This window comes from Barbus barbus (assembly GCF_936440315.1).
Source record: "Barbus barbus genome assembly, chromosome: 12".
NCBI lineage: Eukaryota > Metazoa > Chordata > Actinopteri > Cypriniformes > Cyprinidae > Barbus > Barbus barbus.
In genome coordinates this window covers 13546760-13563706 of record NC_136740.1, presented here as the reverse complement: position 1 = coordinate 13563706, position 16947 = coordinate 13546760, and the positions used below count along the sequence as shown (strand labels likewise).

The 16947-nt window shown below is 37.0% G+C and overlaps 1 protein-coding gene across 1 annotated transcript; it reads right to left on the bottom strand.

The window, feature by feature from the left end:
• Positions 1–2534: 2534 nt before the first annotated feature.
• LOC306877765 (uncharacterized protein) lies at positions 2535–14304 on the bottom strand. Its single transcript, XM_079429714.1, has 4 exons — positions 14201–14304; positions 3847–3880; positions 3258–3742; positions 2535–3143 (listed from the first exon to the last, which is right to left on the bottom strand). Exons 2-4 carry the CDS (start codon positions 3861–3863, stop codon positions 2632–2634), a joined length of 1014 nt encoding a protein of 337 aa, XP_079285840.1. The 5' UTR covers positions 3864–3880; positions 14201–14304; the 3' UTR covers positions 2535–2631.
• Between the last annotated feature and the right edge of the window lie 2643 nt (positions 14305–16947).

Below are 16947 nucleotides of genomic sequence, written 5' to 3'. Positions count from 1 at the left end.
ACTTCTCCCATCTCTGTGAAGCTGTAGAGGTCTTGCAGCTAAGCAAGAAGTTGGACATGGATGCGCTATATGATGAGTATTGTGTCGTTCTGCCACACCAACAGGCCATCGTGCAGTCTGGAGCTACAGTCGTGGAGAAGTGGGCCACCTTACTCAAGCGCACACACACACCAAACATGACAGCATTAGCTTCTTTCCTTTTGAGTGTACCAATCACCAATGCTTCAGTGGAGAGGGTCTTTTCACTGATGACAGGATGCTGGACGGACACAAGGAACAGATGTTCGGTAAACCTCATCAAGTCAGAAATCCAGGTGAAGAGCAACTTCACATTCAGTTGCAAGGACTTCTACACTTATGTAGTGAAAGAGAAGGTTCTCCTCAATGCTGTACGATCCAACAAGAAATACAAGTTCAAGAAGAAACCTGAAGGTAAGAAACCTAGTTATGTAAGACCCCATTTGTCTAAGATTAAGTTTGATTGATTTTGAACATTGGTGGACTGTCTACAGGGGTGCAAATGTGTCACTTTTAGGAAACGGTAGCCTTTTAGGTCAAAATATGTCATTGTTTTGCATAGGATTGTATCTTGGCACCTTTTTGTATTGTTGTCACCTTGTGATGGTGATGGGTTTACACTCATCTGTCTATACTGGAAAACCATTTGGAAGCTTATCATAAAAATTAATGTTGCTTTAATTCTGTCTCTTATCTTTCTTCCTTATTTGATTCAGATGCTGGTGAAAAGGTTTGAGTCCTAAAGGTGTCCCCAAAGTCCTAAAGGTGTCCCCAGAACACTGAACAATTTTTTTTCCCCTGCGCCTGCCTTTACTAACATGCAAGTTCACCATCCTTCCTCCCCCTTCTCGTTCCGTGAACCTCTGGAGTTAAGACTTTTTTTTTTTTTTTTTTTTTTACTGTTCCTGTGGTGTTGAGCAACTACAATTCCTGTTAATCCTATAATTTTATATTATAATTTATTTAAAGTGAATAAATTGTAATGAAAAATAAATAAAATTAAATAGCTAAAGTAAATCGTAAGTGGAAGTGCATCTGTCAATTCATTGATTGTTCAAAATATTATGAATCTTTATTTAGAAAAACACATTGGTTGGCCTATTCATGAGCATACATCAGCAATTACACATGTTTAGGGGAATAGGGCATTATTAATATACCATGTAAGGTGGTATGTGCTAGAAATGGGTAAACCACTATCAGTGAGTCTGCCCGTGGGGTGGGGGCACCGCTGCGCCAGGCAGGGTCCCACATTGTCCCTCAGAAACATACCTCTTGTCCCCCCTTGGGCTTATTAGCAGGTGGTCACCCTAGATGAGGCTCTATTCACATCAGGTGCTCCTCATCACACGCCGCCAGCCCTGGCTGTTTCAGCGCCCCTCCTCTCTCACACACACCCACTCCCGTCGGGAGCCTGGTGAAGGGCGGCGAATACGGGACGGGGTGGTGATGATAGAAAGGGGGGAGGCAGCCAACTCGTCACAATACACACACACAAAATACCATATTTTATTACATATGACGCATATTACTGAATATAAAATAACATATATTTTATATAGTACAGTTTATTAATATATATTAATGATATATTAATACATCATATTTTTTCACGTATTTTTCAATATATGAAAAGCGGCAATTCCTTATGAATTTTTCAATATTTTGGAACATAGTAACAGTATATTATTCTGCATAATTTCAATATATAATAAATAATTTAATATATTGATTGTTAATATATACGGAAAAAAAAGTCTTTGTGTAAGGGTGGGTAATTCATCTTACCTTTATTTATTTGATCTTTTTGATGGGTAGCACCTATGGTGTATTTCCTAAATGATGATCCAACCCAAAGAGGTATTATAAGTGCCTTTTTCAAACCTGTTGTTTAGTGTCATTTTGTTCAACAATGTTATTCTTACTACTAATACATTTTTACGTTATGCCATGTATAATACATTGTGCTGTTTTAAATTATTTCACTGTAACACTGGTTAAACTAATATTGAATGTTAAAACATCACCTACTGAAATTTTAAAAACGTTTTGTTCCTTGTAAAAACGGTAATATCTGTCTCCATCTGCTGGTCACTTTTATTACTCCTCGTAACTGCCTTGGTAAAAATCTGCCTGCCATGAAAATAACATTTACTTGAAATAATCGTGAAATTATTATGATTATTATTATTATTTACTAATACTAATAATACTACTTTGAATATAATAATTGCATAATGATTAAATGATTAAATATGATGTTAAAACTGTCATAAAGTTTTGTTAAATCATAATCTTGCAGTTTTTTTTCTGAATTTTTCTAGACTTCATTGTCATTTTCATGTTCAAGACAAAAATTACACACTCTTGAAAACTAAAAGATGATAAACGTAATTATGGTTGCAGCAAACAAAGTTCAACTTACAGTTACAGCAACATTACAAAAGCACATTTGAAAACAATTTGTCACAAACTTTAAACTACAAATGACCAAACTACAAATAATACCACATTTCCCCATATTCACTTTTTATTTATTGTAGAAATGTATTTGTTAAAAATAAAATACACATTAAAATGGTGAACAACTAAACATTTATTTCTTCAGTTAGTTCAGTAATAGCAATCATATTCAGAATTACTGGGGGAGTTGCATAAAGCAAGCACTCCTCCAATATTCTCCCTCAAAGTATTTATGAGGCCAAATACACCTTGACTGTAAAGGAACTGATTCTCTGCGATATTTCCTGCCGCCTTCACCACATCTTCCATAGCATTTACAACAGGCTGCCAGAAGATGAAATATTGAGTTTGTCTCTCCAGTACAGAGACTCTTCCACTAAGAACACTCAGTAGATTTACAGCTCTTCTGACCACTTCTTGAAATGCAGCTGTGCCCTCTAGATGCTGCTTCACTTCTTCAGTCTCACTCTGAATTTTGTTCAGCAATTTATGAGTCTCTTCAATCTCAGTCTGTATCCTAGAGATCCTGGATCGGTAATTAGACACTTTCATGCTGTTCTCATTCACCTGACACTCATTTTCTTTAAGCTCACCTTCAGCAATCCTGATAGCCTTTGAAGCATCCACTATTGTATTTAGTCCACTATTGAAAATTACTGGACCTAAAGGAAAGCAAGAAATCACATCAGCCACAATAGATGATCAGGTGTGCTCTTTAGGATGATGATAAATGGTAGGGATTGTAGTAGTGATCAGAAGTGAACAGAATTTCTCACCTGCAATCCATCCAGCAATTGGTATCAGGGTAACACCTAGTCCTGCAGCTGCTACCCATTCACCTGTCTCCTGCCTGCCTTTCTCTTTTCTTAATGTATGTTTTATTAATTCTACATTTTTTTGGGCCTGCTTCAATGCCGCTTCAGAAGACTTTAATGATTTTTTAGCTGATTTCTTCTCAATATGTAATTTATCTTTGGCCATACATTTTTCCTTCTTCTGCCGCTCAACATTTCCCTTTTCTATAATAAGTCGCTCCATCCATTCATCCAAATATCCCAGTTTTTTTTTTATTGTTGTCTCTGATTTTTTCAGGTATCGCTCAGCGTGCTCAATATGTCCTCTGATTTGTTCATAATTGGAGCATGTGTCAGTGGTGGAATCAACTTGTGTATCCAAGAGAGACATGCAGATGTTGGAGATAGAAACAATTCCCTTATTTAGGGGCCCAACAACTGCCTCCACAGACTGCAAATCCTCAACACTGTGAAGATACAGTGTGAAGATATAGAATAAGAAAAATAATCATAAACAAATATAAAAAACAGCAATATTTTGTGAGCAGATACTAGATTTTAAAACACTTACTCAGATAATTGGAGCATTTATTTCAGCTGTCATACTGAAACACAAAAATAAAGAAAATGAATGATATTGTGTGTCATTAAACAGTGCTGTTGACTTTAGCTAAACATTTAGGAGTTATTGTAAGTAATATGATTTTATTTCATTTAAATTCACAACTCAAAAACAAATTCTAAGAAACAAAGCAAAACAAAAAGTTGTATAACTGGTCTAGGTAAGGAAATTGGTAAAGGATTAATTAGCAATATCCCACAAGAGTGCCTTTTTCTTAGTATCAGCACATAATGGTAACATTCGGTCACAAATTGTGCTTTTGTTTTGTGATTCTTTGTTAGTTCTGTCTTGAGTTTGTGTTCCTGTTTCCTTTTCCCCACTGCCTTATTGTTCTCAACTGTTTTTTGTTAGTCATATTATTCTTTATGTATTTAATGCTCTGTGTTTCCCTTGTTCCTGGTCAGGTCTTGTCTTTTCATAGTAGTAGTAGTTTGCATATGTGCTTTGTTCTGGTTTCGTTGGCTGTTCTCTAGTGTCTTGTCCTGTTTCTATACTTGCTGTTAATAAACAGAATGGCTGGATTTACCTCTTAGACAAAATGATTTTGTCATTCGTCAGTTTGTCATAGAGGTGTGCGATATACAACGCAAATTCCGGAAATGTTGGGACGTTTTTTAAATTTGAATAAAATGAAAACTAATAGACTTTCAAATCCAACGCTATCTCACGGCAATTCGTACGTATTTTACGAGGTGGCTAATTCGTACGAATTCATACGACCTCACTCGTACGATTCAGTACGATTTGTCTAAACCCCAGTGACGGGTAGGTTTAGGGGCGGGGTTAGGTGTAGGTCATTCGTACAAATTCATACGAATTGGCAACTCGTAAAATACGTACGATTAAGCAAAAATCGTATGAATTTGTACGAGTGAGGTCGTACGAATTCGTACAAATTAGCCACCTCGTAAAATATGTACGAATTGCCGTGAGATCGGGCTGTTCAAATCACATGAGCCGATATTTTATTCACAATAGAACATAGAGAACATAAATGTTTAAACGGAGAGATTTTACACTTTTATCCACTAAATGAGCTCATTTCAAATTTGATGCCTGCTACAGGTCTCAAAATAGTTGCCACGGGGGAAACAAAGGGATGAAAAAGCAAGAAATATTGAAAAGATTCAGCTGGGAGAACATCTAGCAACTAATTAAGTTAATTGACATCAGGTCTGTAACAAGATTAGCTATAAAAGGGAGTAAGATGGGTTGAGACTCTAAAATCTGTGAAAGAGTAAAAAGATTGTGGAATACTTTTAAAACAACGTTCCTCAATGTCAAATTGCAAAGGCTTTGCAAATCTCATCATCTACAGTACATATCATCATCAAAAGTTTCAGAGAAACTGGAGAAATCTCTGTGTGTTAGGGACAAGGCCGAAGACCTTTGTTGGATGCCCGTGATCTTCAGGCCCTCGGACGACACTGCATCACTCATCGGCACGATTCTGTCATTGACATTACTAAATGGGCCCAGGAATACTTCCAGAAACCACTGTAGGCAAACACAATCCGCCGTACCATCTGCAGATGCCAATTAAAGATCTATCATGCAAAAAGGAAGCCATATGTGAACATGGTCCAGAAGCGCCTTTATGTCCTGTGGGCCAAGGCTCATTTAAAATGGACTGTTTCAAAGTGGAAAAGTGTTCTATGGTCAGACGAGTCCAAATTTGACATTCTTGTTGGAAATCACAGATGTCGTGTCCTCCGGGCTAAAAAGGAGGGAGACCTCCCAGACAGCAGCTGACTCTGTGTCAGATCCATTTTCAAACTGGCAAGTTCGCGTTACAGTCACATCCGTTTCAGTGCTGTAACACAGATCCAGCCCGAACCCGGTTTCAGTGGGCGGGAACTACTGTGGCAGAGCAGATACTGGCCGCGTCCGTGGAAACAAGCGCATGTTTTTTTCTGGAGTTCATAACAGAAGACGTCAAAGATATTTTGCAGTCAAAATATATGTGTTATAATATATTGTTTCAATATCTTAGAGAAACCAATTTAAGTGGAAGGATATGTTTTTTTTTAAAACAATGCATATACATGACATTCTGGTCCACACTCTGGTGGCAGTAATGCACCAAAAAGTAGTTTGTCAAGCACCAATAAACTTTAGTAGAAGAAGAAGATGTCAAAACGATTGAGGCAGATACAGACTGTACGCTGTTATCCTCAAAAACTTCTTGAAGGTATGTCACACCGTGTTATCACACTGTTCTACTAAATGAATTTCTTATTATGTTGTGTACTCGATGTTACGTCCAGAGCCGTAAGGCTCTATTGATGTGTGAATTCTGTGACTTGTTTTCTCTTTCTCTGTCTCTCTCTCTCCCTGCAGTACCTGTATCCCCACTTGATGTTAATTAAGAGTTCTGCCGTGACTGGGTGATTGGAGAGGAGAGAGACTTTTTAAACTACAGCTACCCTCAGACCAGCAGTTGGTGATGGCTGGATGGTGTGCGCCGGCTGAGATCTCGTCCTTAATCTCCAGATTTCAGCGTGTAGTTTTAGTTTGGTGATTTGGTGTACCTTTATCTCAATTGTGTTGAGACTGTTGAAGTAGAGTTTCTGTCTTTTGTCTCATTGATTACAGCTAAGACTGAGACTTGATCTGAAGAGAAGTGAGTGTTAACTTCCTTTTAAGTTGCTCTTTGTAAATATTAAGCTTTTATTTATGTCTTTTGTTTTTGGGTTTAGTAGGAAGGTGGGTGCCATTTTGGTTTTGTATTATCTATTTTCTCCTGTTTATGTTAGTTTAGGGAGATAGTTTAATCTGCTGTATTTTGTTTTCTTTTCTTTGAAGTTTAATCAGTTGGGTTATAATAGTTAGTTTCTTTGTTTGTTAATTTGGCCTTGCCCCCTTCTGAAGTTAATACCCTTTTATTATTTCTTTAGATTGTAAATAAAAACTTCTCTTTTTCCTGTGGTTTGGGTTATTGTAGCTTTTTTTTCTGGGACTGGAGACAGCGTTTTCTCTGCCGTCGCACGGTGTCACACCACCAACCATTTATTTCTGTTGCGGTCTTTCCTAGACTAATTTAGATCGTAACACTCGATAACTTAAAGTTTGGTGTTTTTATTGCTCCTTAGATCAGTGTTGGACTGGCGAACACTTATGTTATCAGAGGAGAAACGGTCCAGAGGTCTGTAATTAACGAATTTGAACTTAATTACTTAATTTAAACTTTAGTAATTTTAACTGCTATTATATTTTTATGTTGGAGATTGCTGCGTGGTAATTAGTGGTAGGCTAGCAATATTAATGTTTAAGTACAAGGCTGCATGCATTTATTTGATCAAAAATAAAGTAAAAAAAGTAATTATGAAATATTACCGTCACGGAACACACACGAGGAGAACACAGGAACACGCAGACGAGGATGTAAATTCAAATAACAGTCTTATTCAAAGTTAACCTTTCCGTTAATCAAATCCAAGCAAGGCAAGGCTGACGCAGACAGGAACACCGGGGAGTAACGAGTAGACCAGACAAAATCAATCTGAACAGACAGGACTATAAATACACAGGATAAAGAGACAAACACGCTGGACAAGAATTAACTAATTTTAACACTAAACCAGGACAGGAAACAAACCAAATATGGAAACCTGAGGCGGAAACACATGGCACACACAACAGAGGACAATTACAATGTGAAATAACTATTTTCTATTTGAATATATTTTAAATTGTAATTAATACCTGTGAATTTTCAGCATCATTACTGCAGTCTTCAGTGCATGGTCCTTCAGAAATCATTCTAATATGCTGATTTAGTGCTGGATTTGTATTGGTGCTCAGTTATCAATAATGGTTATTATTATTAGTCATAAAAAAACAGTTTTTTTACAGATCTTTGTTCTGCAGACTCACTGCAGAACAAAGATCCAGGGGGCGGGGTTAGATCCACATCTAGGGGGTGGAGATGGTAGCTTTAGGTCTATGTAAGGTGGGAGGAGTGTAATCTAGATCCAACCACGCCCCCTGGATCTTCTGTTCTGCAGTGAGGACCATCTCATTAAACTAGCACTTTAAAATGCTATAAAACTGTTCACAAGCGCCTATGGATTAGATTTTGCTTGTCATTTGTTGACAAATATAAAAATACAGCGAGTTTGTGACTCGCTGAATGTGACCCACAATCTCTGATTCTCCTCCATGGCCATGGAAAAATTAATATGTATAATGACAACAATTATACTTTGTCATTTAAAAGTTTCCAACAAAGAAATGGATCCACTTCTGTCAGCTTGTTGAACACACTTTTATTTGGATAATTTAATATGACGGCTGAAGCAGCAGCGAGCGTCCAGCGGGTGACACGGTTTACACGGTAATCAGATCAACACAGTAAATGAAATTATACAAAACCTAAGAGGAAAAAAAATCTAATTATCATACGCTGGGATAAATCAGCTTCTCTTCTCTGCAAACGATACAATGAAGAATGAATAATTGTTTAACTTAAAGGCAAAAACAAAACAAAAGATAAGCAGTTATCCCTATAAAGAATGAGAAGTAACCATGGAAACGGACAGCGTATCCTGCTAATATGGCGGCGCCTTCCCGAAATGCAACGCGGAGTGGAAAGAATGTGACGTAACTACTCATTCTCTATAGGCTGCTGTGAAATCACCAAAATTAAATTAGTTAATAGATCATTGTTGTTTTGAATGAATCTATAGATAGATGGCCACCAGGACGACCCTCAAATTTAAACTCTAATTTAAAGCAGTTTATGAGCCGGTTTGATCTTATTGATATATGGAGAGAAAACAGTTTAAATGATATTATGTATACTTGGAGTAATAAGGATGGCTCTAGATCTTCCAGGATAGATTTTTGGCTTGTTTCTAATCATTTTGATAAGAATATTCAAGTTGATGTAATGGCAACTCCATTAACTGACCATAAAGCTATTTCGATTAAAATTAATATTTATCCAAATGCAAACTGTAACAGGCAGCACTCATACTGGAAAATTAATAGTTCTCTGCTAAAATTAAGTGAAGTTAAACAGGAAATGGAAAAACTAATTAATTATTATTGGGTTAAAGCCAAACGTGAAGGATTGTTTAAATGTAATTGGGAATTATTAAAGTTTGAAATCGGAAAACATCTGAGAAAATTTAGTAGTAGAATAGCTAAATCAAAGTGTCACATGGAAGAGAAAACTGTGGAAGAGATTTTATTTTTAACCAGTAATCCTACTGACAATTTATTGGATAAGCAGAGAGGATAATGGAACTACAAAATAAGCTTTTAAGAAAATGTAGTTACCATTTACCTGTACTGCACATTTTTATTTTTCATATTTTTTTTAAATCAAATTACAACACATGACAGACTAATGTTCTTCAGAACATGTTACACAAATCAATGTTGAAATCTCAGGGTGGGTAAATTATTTTATTTTTGATGACTCAAATGATGTACAATTATTCATTCAGCACAATAGACTTGCATGCAGTGGACACTGCACAATCCCAGATGCATTGCTTCTGAGTAAATTCCACGGAGCTCGCCTCGCTTGTCCTTCCTAACATAACCTGGTGGGTACACAAGAAGCACAATGAGCAATAGGGTTAAACCGAATTTAAAACATTCTCCCCTGCCATCCAAGATATGCATGACTTTATTCTCTTGTTGAACATGTACAAACATTTCAAGAATAATTTCTCAGCTCTGTAGGTCAATGCTATGCAAGTTAATGGTGTCCAGAAATTTTAAGTGACGACATTAGGCCAAGAAAATTAGTCTTTATTACTATTTTTATATGAAGTATTCCTATTAAAAACCACTATATAAAATGATAGTTTATTCACCATTAATTTACACAAACCTGATTATTGATTATTATTAGTATAAAAAAAAAAAAGGTTATTTAAACTATGTTTTAAATATATTACATTGTGGATTAGGAGGTTAGGAGATGTGTTCTAATACTTTTGAAAATGTACCTTATTATTTAGAAAATTACACTGTAAAAAGTGAACACTTGGATCAACTTTTTTTTAGTTATTAATTTTAATTTATTACCTTTATTTGTAATAAGTTGAAAAAAAAACAAGCATTTTTTTTTAGGTGTTACCAATTGAAGTATTTAAAAAAAAAGTTTTTAAAGTTGATCCAACTGTTCACTTTGTACAGTATATCGATCATAGACTGTATAAAAACAGCTATCTATTTACAAATGTTTAAGACATTTACACTTTATAAATCAGTGCAGTCCAAAATGAAAAAAAATTAATTACGGTAACACTTTCTATGAAGCCCATATTTATAATACATTATAAGGGTATTCTTAAGGCATTATAATGAATGCATAATGCATTATAAACAACCTTATAATATGTTATATTGTCAATTTTAATACATTATAATGCTTACACATTTGTACATATAATTTTTAAGATTATAATTATTTATAACACAATGAACACCATATTAAATCTACTTTTACACTGATAACTACAGTACATCTTGTAAGTGGTCAGGTGTGAAGTGTTATTTGTTCCCTGTGAGGCTAATATTAATTTTTATGTGAGCTAGTTAATAATTTCAACTGAAAAAAAAAAAGCAATGTTATATGTTAGGTTACATTTTATTTTGATGTCCCCTTTGTCTATTGACTAGAAGCAACTTTGCAACTCTCATGTCAACTAGTATTAGTAGGTTAAGGTTTAGGTTAAAGTTAGGGTTGGTAGAATGTTGACGGACTCATAAAGTTGTTTAGATAGTCAGTTTGTCTGTTGGGGAACCATCAAAATAAAGTGTTAGCATATATTTAGCAGACAACATACTACTATACTCCAATGACTGCTAGTTGACATGTAGTTGCAGAGTTACTAAACAGCTGTCTAAAAGGTACCATCAAAATAATCAAACTGATATTAAAATAGAAATAGTTAAAAGCAATCTGATCTGATATCTGATCTTATGGCTTTTTGAGAAAAAAAAAAAGACTATTATTATTACTATACTTATAAGTGGTCATTGATGGCTTTAGGTAAAGTATAGCATAAGAAAGGTGGCAAGATATGACACTTATAATACATTATAACTATGAGAAATATGATCCATTGTAACTTAAGTGGATGCAATCTGTTCACTGTGTGTTATAAATTATCATACTCTTAAAAGCTATAACCACTAATAACTAAATATTATAATACTAATACTAAACTAATCATTTAAAACTGTTCTTATATTCACAAGATGATTTAACATATTATAAGGTTGTTGTTTTTTTTAAATAATGTATTATGCATTCATTATAATGCCTTAAAAATACCGTTATAATGGATTATAAATACGGGCTTTATAGAAAGTGTTACCAAAATTACAATGCCATGTAATTACATTACCTGCTTATGGTCTTCGGTATCCATAACGTGGGAGAGCCATTTTGTTGTATGTAGAAATAAACAAAGATATTGTCAGTCAGGCACATTACAGAGTGTAAGCTGTGTGTTGTATTAAGAAAACGTTGTACAAAAGCCACCAAGAAAATGCACTTTTCACAGCTTGCAATACTTTTTACAAAACAAAACAAAACAAAAAAAAGTACGCTTACCTCTTCCACTCCTCCACCTTGCCAGTGCCACCGCTTAAAGTAATCTTCTTCGTTTATTTGACGGATCGCAAAAGATTTGCACACTACCGCCACCACGAGTGTGAACCGATAATACAACTTACAAATTAAGCAAACCAATCAAAATCTTCTGTTAGTTTGTACAGCTTGCAGCTTAAGTCCCACCCACCTGCGGCTGGCACCGCTGGCTCCGACCTCCGTTTATACCCATCTCTCTGTGCCAGCCAGCGAACGCAGATTTGAATTTAGCAGCTGGTGATTGTTTTTCTTATATATATATATATATATATATATATATATATATATATATATATATATATATATATATATATATATATATATAAATATGTGGCAAGGTGGGTGACGTAGTTCAGTTTCATTGGCTCATTGGTGCATGATTGTCACCCACCATAGCCTATTGGAAGTGGCACTGATGGTATTTTAAGGCTGGAGTTAGATCACCTGGGGTGCGTCATGACTGGGACCGCCCATACTGAGTGCGCTGGTGTAGACGGTGCGTGGTTTCTGTTGGTTTGTAGCTGTTTGGCTAAATAGATGTGAGTATGTGGATTTTAAATGTAGACTTTCTCTTTTTTCAGTGTGTTTTATGTCTGGTTGGGTCATAGACTGTCCACTGCATGTCAGGTATGTGCGCGATTCTTTTTACCTACTGTTGTTTTGGCGTTGGGTGATTAATGATCTGTTTAACTTTTAGCCGTGAAATCAGTGAAAAGTCTCCCTGCATGTTAATTTATTATGAGCTGTGAGCGACTATACACTTCGTGTGGCACGAGGAATTGCTTTGGGTAAGCGTAATCAATCTGCTTCTTCTTCACAAGACAAGTATTTAATTCTTAAAATAATTTAATAATTCTTCTTTCTTAGTGCACTGAGCTGTCTCTCTCTCTCGTCGCGTTTCTTGAAGGCGGAAGTTTATACCTGCCGTTAAAGGAGGATGCGCTGCTGTTTTTTTGTACTGTGGTTTTCTTTTCGTTTTTGTATTTGAATGTTAATTGGTGTCCAGCCCCGAGCTTTAGCTGGGCTTCTGTTTGTTGCTTAATTGCCAAGTACCTTAAGGGTTCCGAGTTGCTCTATTACTATCAAAGGGCTGGTTTACATCTGGGGCATCATTAATGTCATCGTTTGTGCCCTGCCAAGTGTCTCCACGTTATTGTTGGGGAATTCTGACTCTGGGACCCGCTCCAGTGAGCCTTCGGACTGTTGCATGTATTTCATTTTGTATGGTGTTGATGTCATTGTTTACTAGTATTTTGTGTTTAGTTTTAATAGTTTAGGTTTGATATTGTAATAGTGTTTCTTTATAACTGTTTCTGTTTACTTTGATGGAAATTGTCCACTGTATTGAATTTAATTGGCTTTGGTGTATTCTAAGCACTGCCGGCCCAAGGTTGGGAGGCTAGCGAGCTAGCTTGGAGTACGGGTGGTGGTGCAGTTGTGTGGAGTGCAGTGCTGTTTGGATTCACCTCTCACTGTGTGTGCGTGCGTGTGTGTGTGTTACACGAACTCACAGATAGGGTTTTTACTCCATCTAGCCTGCCCCTGCCACTGGAAAGCCCGGGGTCCTTTTATTTATTAGATCTTTTTGTTGTGAGTATTTTCAAATTGATATCTTTATTTTGTTCAGTACACAGAGCTTCTGATTGTGACCTGACTTTTGATACTGATTATCATTGAATGTTTTAACTATTTGTGGTGATTTGAATAAAGTCTTTTTTGTACATTGTTCACACGCCTCTCTCGGATTACTTTAGCCTGTGAACCTGTGTCCCTTATTTTGGTTATTTCCCCGTTTTTACGGGGTGGCGTAGTCGGAGTGTATTTGGGTGTGTTCAAACGTACATACAACGTTGATCCCCCCCCCCCCCCCCCCCCTCTTTTAGTGCTGCCACATATATATATATATATATTACACACATTAGTTTATCGGTCAAACAGCGCATTTCACCCAAAATAAATTTAGGGGGGCCAAAGGGAGGGGTGGGGGGCAAGCTTGTTGACAGGGGTGCCAAATTACCTTCTGTTTTTTGACAAACACCAAGGTCATGTGGTAATTTAATACACATCTGAATTTAGGAGAGGAAATCGATTCAAAATGCAGTGTACCCTTTTTGAGCACTCCCGAACTGTATTGTAGGCTACTTCGGTGTAATTTGCATATATATTTATTTCTGAAGTGCTGGTAAAGTATTTAAAAGAACAACATGCGCCACCACAGCGACTGGGAGCAGAAAGAGAAAAGCATTAAACATTCGAAATGGGTCTTCATTATGGTAGCAGGTAGCATGCAATATAATTTTAAAATGTGCATTATAAATGGATATATACATAACTATATTACGTATAACTATTATATACAACTATAGCGTGTAGGCTATATTTTCTTATTTTTAAACAGGAGATTTAAATAATCAAATAATAAATAGGATTATATTTTATAAAATGCTTGCAATAATAAGAATACATTTTACATAAGTATTTTAAAATGCATTTTACACAAGAATAAATTTGTAAATAAAAATGTTTATTTAATAAAGAAGGCTATAGAGTTAGGCTATAATGATTTAAATCGTATTATAGCAAATCACTTCTGTTTAAAACTGCACTTAACCTTCACTGCTTTCATTATCAATTAAGTTTCTTTATAATTCATTATAAAACGGCAAAATAACCAAAGCAGTGCCTTACCTCGTCGAAATGCCAGACACTTTAAGCTTAGGTCCGTTAATGGTCTGATGGAATGGATGAAGCCGTGGATGCTTTTATACAGTTGCCGCACATGTAAATCATCTCACCTAGTCCCTTTGTAAAGAGTGAAAGTAAAACTGTTGCTGCAAAATATTTATAGGGACAAGTGGTCTTACTTGAAACCACGTGTTTTGCTATTACTTGGATATTCGCCAGGGTGGGGGGGGGGGGGTAAAGATAATCAAACCAGCCACTTTATAAAGAGTGAAAGTAAAACAGTTGCTGCAAAATATTTATAGGGACAACAGGTGGTCTTACTTTAAACCACATGTTTTGCTATTACTTGGATACTCGCCAGGGTGTGGGGTAAAGATCATCAAACCAGCTGCAAAATATTTATAGGGACAACAGGTGGTCTTACTTGAAACCACGTGTTTTGCTATTACTTGGATATTCGCCAGGGTGTGTGTGTGTGTGTGTGTGTGTGTGTGGGGGGGGTTAAAGATCATCAAACCAGCCACTTTATAAAGAGTGAAAGTAAAACCGTTGCTGCAAAATATTTATAGGGACAACAGGTGGTCTTACTTGAAACCACGTGTTTTGCTATTACTTCGATATTCGCCAGGGTGTGTGTGTGTGTGTGTGTGTGTGTGTGTGTGGGGGGGGGGGGTTAAAGATCATCAAACCAGCCACTTTATAAAGAGTGAAAGTAAAACCGTTGCTGCAAAATATTTATAGGGACAACAGGTGGTCTTACTTGAAACCACGTGTTTTGCTATTACTTCGATATTCGCCTGTGTGTGTGTGTGTGTGGGGGGGGGGGGTTAAAGATCATCAAACCAGCCACTTTATAAAGAGTGAAAGTAAAACCGTTGCTGCAAAATATTTATAGGGACAACAGGTGGTCTTACTTGAAACCACGTGTTTTGCTATTACTTGGATATTCGCCAGGGTGGGGGGGGTGGGGGGGGGGGTAAAGATCATCAAACCAGCTGCAAAATATTTATAGGGACAACAGGTGGTCTTACTTGAAACCACATGTTTTGCTATCACTTGGATATTCGCCAGGGTGTGTGTGTGTGTGGGGGGGGGGGGTAAAGATCATCAAACCAGCTGCAAAATATTTATAGGGACAACAGGTGGTCTTACTTGAAACCACGTGTTTTGCTATTACTTGGATATTCGCCAGGGTGGGGGGGGGGGGTAAAGATCATCAAACCAGCCACTTTATAAAGAGTGAAAGTAAAACCGTTGCTGCAAAATATTTATAGGGACAACAGGTGGTCTTACTTGAAACCATGTGTTTTGCTATTACTTCGATATTCGCCAGGGTGTGTGTGTGTGTGTGTGTGTGTGTGTGTGGGGGGGTTAAAGATCATCAAACCAGCCACTTTATAAAGAGTGAAAGTAAAACCGTTGCTGCAAAATATTTATAGGGACAACAGGTGGTCTTACTTGAAACCACGTGTTTTGCTATTACTTGGATATTCGCCAGGGTGGGGGGGGGGTAAAGATCATCAAACCAGCCACTTTATAAAGAGTGAAAGTAAAACCGTTGCTGCAAAATATTTATAGGGACAACAGGTGGTCTTACTTGAAACCATGTGTTTTGCTATTACTTCGATATTCGCCAGGGTGTGTGTGTGTGTGTGTGTGTGTGTGTGTGGGGGGGTTAAAGATCATCAAACCAGCCACTTTATAAAGAGTGAAAGTAAAACCGTTGCTGCAAAATATTTATAGGGACAACAGGTGGTCTTACTTGAAACCACGTGTTTTGCTATTACTTGCATATTCGCCAGGGTGGGGAGGGTAAAGATCATCAAACCAGCCACTTTATAAAGAGTGAAAGTAAAACCGTTGCTGCAAAATATTTATAGGGACAACAGGTGGTCTTACTTTAAACCACATGTTTTGCTATTACTTGGATATTCGCCAGGGTGTGGGGGGGGGGGGGGGGTAAAGATCATCAAACCAGCTGCAAAATATTTATAGGGACAACAGGTGGTCTTACTTGAAACTACGTGTTTTGCTATTGCTTGGATATTCGCCAGGGTGGGGGGTAAAGATCATCAAACCAGCCACTTTATAAAGAGTGAAAGTAAAACCGTTGCTGCAAAATATTTATAGGGACAACAGGTGGTCTTACTTGAAACCACGTGTTTTGCTATTACTTGCATATTCGCCAGGGTGGGGAGGGTAAAGATCATCAAACCAGCCACTTTATAAAGAGTGAAAGTAAAACCGTTGCTGCAAAATATTTATAGGGACAACAGGTGGTCTTACTTGAAACCACGTGTTTTGCTATTACTTCGATATTCGCCAGGGTGTGTGTGTGTGTGTGTGTGTGTGTGTGTGGGGGGGTTAAAGATCATCAAACCAGCCACTTTATAAAGAGTGAAAGTAAAACCGTTGCTGCAAAATATTTATAGGGACAACAGGTGGTCTTACTTGAAACCACGTGTTTTGCTATTACTTGCATATTCGCCAGGGTGGGGAGGGTAAAGATCATCAAACCAGCCACTTTATAAAGAGTGAAAGTAAAACCGTTGCTGCAAAATATTTATAGGGACAACAGGTGGTCTTACTTTAAACCACATGTTTTGCTATTACTTGGATATTCGCCAGGGGGGGGGGGGGGGGTAAAGATCATCAAACCAGCTGCAAAATATTTATAGGGACAACAGGTGGTCTTACTTGAAACTACGTGTTTTGCTATTGCTTGGATATTCGCCAGGGTGGGGGGTAAA

Excerpts from the sequence above, each read along its gene's own strand:
- LOC306877765 (XM_079429714.1), bottom strand. Across the intron at positions 3,144-3,257 it reads AATTGCTGGATGGATTGCAG|GTCCAGTAATTTTCAATAGT; the intron begins GTGAGAAATTCT and ends GCTTTCCTTTAG.